The sequence below is a fragment of the Populus alba genome, chromosome 17 (assembly GCF_005239225.2).
Source record: "Populus alba chromosome 17, ASM523922v2, whole genome shotgun sequence".
Classification (NCBI taxonomy): Eukaryota; Viridiplantae; Streptophyta; class Magnoliopsida; order Malpighiales; family Salicaceae; genus Populus; species Populus alba.
In genome coordinates, this window is record NC_133300.1 from 18423526 (window position 1) to 18429912 (window position 6387).

Genomic DNA, 6387 nt, shown 5'->3' on the forward strand with positions numbered 1-6387 from the left:
GGATTTTCTGAAGGCACTTGGAAATAGTCGAAGAAAAAGGCCGAGATGCAATGAGCTTTCACAGCTGATTTTCACCTTGGGAGCTTAGAAATCCTTGGAAAAGAAGGCCCGTTGCCGTTGTCATCATGATGGTGCATTAGATGCTTTGACAACTTGCCTTTGTATTTGCTAGTAAATACAAACTAAAAAACAATCTTTCTCTCAACCATACTTCCGAAGATTCCCGTTGTCATAATTGATGCGAGAGAGATACACAGTTTGCTAACGAGAGATGAGCATAGCTCGTCATGTCTGCACCGTGTGGAGCCCAAGCGACTTGGCCAGCGAAGAGATCACTAATAATAAAATGGATCCATCACATTATCAATCACTAATAAAAATAGATCGATAGCAGAAGAAAAGCTCATCACCATACACTTTCACCTTTGCCATTTCTCATCTCACACTGCTCTTTCTACTCAATATTTACTTTCCCGTTTCTTGCTCACATCCCCTGCTTTTAGTTTTCCTCGCACCTTCTCTACTTCTTCTTCTCAACATCCATTTCTTTTCCATTCCAAGACAAGCTATGGCTGATGCAATTGTTTCTGCTCTCGCGACTACAATCTTGGGGAACTTGAATTCCTCAATTCTTCAAGAGCTTGGACTTGCTGGGAGCCCAGAGACTGATCTTGAACATATCGAGCGCACGTTTATAATTACTCAAGCTGTGCTCCAGGACGCAGAGGTGAAGCAGTGGAAGGACGAGGCTATAAAGGTGTGGCTCAGACACCTCAAGGATGCAGCTTATGATGTTGACGATTTGCTAGATGAGTTTGCCTTTGAAGCTCAGTGGCATCAGCAGCGAAGAGATCTCAAAAATCAACTAAGATCCTTCTTTTCTCTCAATCATAATCCTCTTGTTTTTCGACAAAGGATGGCTCATAAATTGAAGAATGTTAGAGAAAAACTGGCTGCCATTGCCGATGAGAAAAACAAGTTCAATTTAACACCACAAGTTGGGGACATAGCAGCTGATACCTACGATGGACGGCTTACCAGCTCACTCGTGAATGAATCAGAAATTTGTGGAAGGGGCAAGGAGAAAGAAGAACTAGTCAACATCCTGCTCTCTAATGCAGACAATCTCCCTATTTATGCTATATGGGGAATGGGGGGACTAGGGAAAACAACACTTTCTCAAATGGTCTACAATGAAGAAAGGGTTAAACTGCAATTCAGTTTGAGGATCTGGGTGTGTGTATCTACTGATTTCGATGTAAGAAGATTAACAAGAGCCATCATAGAGTCCATTGATGGTGCCCCTTGTGGTCTTCAAGAATTGGATCCCTTGCAACAACGCCTCCAAGAGAAGTTAAATGGAAAGAAGTTTTTGCTTGTATTGGATGATGTGTGGGATGATTATGGTGATAGGTGGAATAAATTGAAGGAGGTATTAAGGTGTGGAGCTAAAGGTAGTGCTGTCATAGTAACTACGCGTATTGAGATGGTTGCTCTTAGAATGGCAACAGCTTTTGTCAAGCACATGGGGAGATTGTCTGAAGAAGATTCTTGGCAGTTGTTTCAACAGCTTGCATTCGGGATGAGAAGGAAAGAGGAGCGGGCACGCCTGGAAGCCATTGGAGTATCAATAGTGAAGAAGTGTGGTGGTGTTCCTTTAGCTATGAAGGCACTAGGGAACCTAATGCGGTTAAAAGAAAGTGAAGATCAGTGGATAGCTGTCAAAGAAAGTGAGATTTGGGATCTAAGAGAAGAAGCAAACGAGATCTTACCTGCTTTGAGGTTGAGTTACACTAATCTATCACCACATTTGAAGCAATGCTTTGCGTATTGCGCTATATATCCAAAAGATCAGGTGATGAGGAGGGAGGAGCTGATTGCTTTGTGGATGGCAAATGGCTTTATTTCTTGCAGAAGAGAAATGGATTTGCACGTCATGGGTATTGAGATATTCAATGAACTAGTGGGAAGGTCATTTCTGCAAGAGGTCGAGGATGATGGATTTGGCAACATAACATGTAAAATGCATGATCTTATGCATGATCTTGCACATTCCATTGCAGGACAAGAGTGCTATACGACAGAAGGCGATGGGGAGCTGGAAATTCCTAAAACTGCCCGTCATGTAGCATTTTATAACAAATCAGTAGCTTCGTCCTCTGAAGTTCTCAGGGTCCTATCACTTCGCTCTCTTCTTGTGAGGAATGAACAGAATGGGTATGGAAGGGGAAAGATTCCTGGTCGAAAACATCGAGCCTTGAGTTTACGTCTCAGGGTGGAGAAATTGCCAAAGTCAATTTGTGATTTGAAACATCTAAGGTATCTCGATGTCTCAGGCTCCGAGTTCAAAACACTACCTGAAAGTACAACTTCTCTCCAAAACCTCCAGACACTAGATTTGAGAGATTGCACTAATCTCATCCATTTACCACAAGGTATGAAGCACATGAGAAATCTTGTCTATCTTGACATAACGTTTTGTCATTCACTTCAATTTATGCCTTGTGGAATGGGGCAATTGATATGCTTGCGAAAACTTACCCTGTTCATTGTGGGTGGAGAGAATGATCGTCGCATAAGTGAGCTGGAAGGGCTGAATAATCTTGCTGGTGAATTGAGTATCGTAGATCTTGTGAATGTTAAGAATTTAAAAGATGCCAAAAGTGCCAATTTGAAGTTGAAGACAACTCTTTTATCACTGACTTTATCTTGGCATGGGAATGGAGATTACCTTTTTTACCCTTGGTCATTTGTGCCACCACAAGAAAGAAAGAATGTTATTCAGGTAAATAACGAGGAGGTCCTTGAAGGGCTTCAACCTCATTCAAATCTGAAGAAGTTGAAGATATGTGGATATGGAGGTTCAAGATTTCCTAATTGGATGATGAACTTGAACATGACGCTACCAAATCTGGTAAAGATGGAGCTATCAGCATGTGACCACTGTGAACAACTTCCACCATTAGGGAAACTGCAGTTCCTCAAGAGTCTTGTATTGATCAGAATGGATGGTGTGAAGAGTTTCGACAGCAATGTGTATGGAGGTGGGAAAAATCCATTCCCATCTTTGGAGATGCTGACTTTCAATTCAATAGAGGGATTAGAGCAATGGTCTGCGTGGACCTTTCCTCGCCTTCGAGATTTGAGGATAGTCGATTGCCCTGTGTTGAACGAAATACCAATTATACCCTCCGTCAAATCATTAGTCATCCGGGAAGGTAATGCTTCGTTGCTGATGTCAGTTAGGAATCTCACTTCTATCACCTACCTTTCTATAAGAATGATTCCAAATGTGAGGGAGTTTCCTGATGGGTTTTTGCAAAATCATACCCTCCTTGAAAGCTTAGACATTTGGGGGATGCGAGATCTGGAGTCTTTGTCAAATAGGGTATTAGATAACCTTTCTGCTCTTAAAAGGTTGGAGATATGGGATTGCGAGAAACTTGAAAGCTTGCTAGAGGAAGGTCTTCGTAACCTCAATTCCTTGGAGGTTTTAGATATAGGGTATTGTGGAAGATTAAATTGTCTGCCAATGAATGGGCTGTGTGGCTTATCTTCTCTTTGCAAGTTAGTTGTTAGATGTTGTGATAAATTCACATCTTTGTCAGAGGGAGTGCGGCATCTGACGGCACTTGAGGATTTGTTACTTGATAGATGTCCAAAGCTGAATTCATTGCCAGAGAGTATCCAACATCTCACTTCTCTCCGATCTCTACGTATAGAGAACTGCGAGGGATTAGCTTCTTTGCCAAATCAGATTGGATATCTCACTTCTCTCCAATCTCTATTCATTTTGCGGTGTCCAAATTTAGAAAAAAGGTGTGAGAAAGATTTAGGCGAGGACTGGCCTAAGATAGCTCACATTCCTAATATTAGTATTAATGACATTAGAATCAATTAAAATTGATATGCAAAATTTTAATTTCTCAAATTCATTGTTGTTATAATTGCTTAAATAAATTTCTCAAATTCATTATTGTTATATTGTTATATTTTTTATATAAATGTGTAAAAATAATTGATTCATGATTTTTTTTGGTTAAAACATGTTTACATTCCTAGGATTGTAAAATTAATTATTTTAATAATCTCTATTTATTTGGGGTTGTCCATATTTAAAGAAAAGGTGTTAGAAAGATTTAGGAGAGGACTGGCTTAAGATAGCTCACATTCCTGACATTAGAATCAATTAAAATTGATATGCAAATTTGTAAAATAATTTCTCATTAACATTGAATGAGAATAAAATATATATTTTCTTAGTTTTAATTTGTTGTAATCGTTTAAATAACTTTAACAAAGATTAATTTCTCTGTATCCTGAATTGAAAATGTTTGGATTTGCGAGCTTTGTCATTCAAGATCGCTGTGCACTTCACGTGGAAATATACTCGCTCGATTGCCTGTAGTTGACCCTGTGTTATATCCATTATATTTTATATCGATCAAAACGACCTTCTCATGTAAAATTTTCTAAACTTAAAATACACATCGCTCGCACCAGAAAGTATATAGAGAGCATCAATACAAACAAACTGGAAAATAGAAACCTAATCCATCCAAATAATAAACTTATTACAAAACAATGGAGACTGCAATTTGAGTAATAATTCAAGACTGTAATTTAACAAAAAGCTTCATGATGCTTTGTGAAATGAAAATTGTTTACACTTAATAAAAAATTAAAAATATAAAATGAAGATCATTTAACACCTCATTTGTTATGCAATTCAAATTTATTCTATTATATACGTCCTACAATTAAAAGAAATGATCAGTAGATTGAATGAATTTTGCTTCCCTACTTATCATCTGACTTTTTCTTCGATGTAACATGAATACTTCCTACTTCTGCTGTAAATTTCCCTTCATAGATCTTCTTGTGTGTCCGTGACAGTAAGTCATCTTGTCCACCAGCTGCCTCAGTGCTCCTGTCAGGTATTATGCTATATATTCTATATCTTGTTTTTCTTATTACTTTTCTCCATTTAAACTCTGCTCTTTAAACAATTTTGTTAGCTTATTATGTCTGTTATTAGTATGGTGTAAAGAAGATTATAGCAGAGTGATGTATAACAGAGTTTTTCAACAGAAATCTTCCACTCTTTGTTACTGTTATTGAGCATTAGATTTATACACAATGTATGCTGAATGTAAGGGATTATAGAGGAATTACAGTAAGTTAAATATAGAATGATTTGCAATTGTGTTCCTAGAATATTGCTGCATTATCTGTCTACATTAATATACATGATTCTTGGCTAGAAATCTGGTGGATTTGGTTTTCCATGATCTGTCTTAATACACCCCTTCAAAATTGAGTTGCCATCAGCAAGAGCAATTTTGCTTCTCAAATACTCTGTGCGTTGCTTGGAGAGAGGCTTTGTCAACAAATCAGCAAGTTGATCTTGAGTGTGGACATGTCGGACATGAATAGCCCCATGGTGAACTAGATCCCGAACAATGTGAAGATCGATTTGGATATGTTTCATCCTTGAGTGATGCACCGGATTGTGACTAAGATGTGTGGCGCCAAGATTGTCACATAATAAGGATGGAGTGGTGTTGAGTTTGAATCCAAGTTCATGTAGGAGAGAGTGTATCCAGACAGTTTCAGAGGCTGCATTTGCAAGTGCCCTGTATTCAGCCTCTGTTGAAGATCGAGCGACAACACGTTGTTTCTTCGAGCTCCATGAAACAGGATTGGAGCCAAGAAAGATAATATATGCAGACGTGGATGTGCGATCGTCAAGATTGCCTACCCAGTCAGCATCTGAAAAAGTGGTAAGGGATGGATGAGCATGATTGATCAGTCAAATACCATGAAAAATGGTTTGCTTTAAGTAGCGCAGGAGCCTCTTGGTTGCTGCCCAATGAGTCTGAGGAGGCTTGTGCATGAATTGAGACAACTTGTTTACAGTAAATGAGATATCCGGTCGGGTGAGGGACAAGTACTGGAGGCTGCCAATTAGTCTTCTATATTCAGTGCTGTCAAAAGAGGCAGTGCCATCATTAAGCTTTAGAGGTGTGCTTGTGGAGAGAGGGCTACACACTTCCTTGGCCCCAAGCATGTTGGTGTTGGAGAGCAAATCACGAATATACTTATGCTGGGAAAGGAAAAGACCACGGGGAATGGGTATGACTTCCATTCCTAAGAAATAATGCAAGGAACCCGTATCCTTCAATGAAAATTTGTAGCCAAGTTGTTTAACAATAGAGTTCACAAAGTCAGAATTATTTCCAGTGATCACTAAGTCATCCACATAGACTAGAAAATAACAGACAATTGACTCATGCTGAAAGATGAATAATGAGGAATTTGCCTGAGAGTTCCTAAAACCAAACTGAAGGATGGTATTTTTCAAGGCAGAATACCATGCCTGAGGGG

At 39.0% G+C, this 6387-nt stretch overlaps 1 protein-coding gene across 1 annotated transcript; it reads left to right on the forward strand.

Moving 5' to 3' along the window:
- The first annotated feature begins 317 nt into the window (after nt 1–317).
- Nucleotides 318–3980, forward strand: LOC118034691 (putative disease resistance protein RGA3). Its single transcript, XM_035040036.2, has one exon. The coding sequence runs from the start codon at nt 569–571 to the stop codon at nt 3899–3901; it is 3333 nt and encodes a 1110-aa protein (XP_034895927.1). The 5' UTR covers nt 318–568; the 3' UTR covers nt 3902–3980.
- Nucleotides 3981–6387: the final 2407 nt, after the last annotated feature.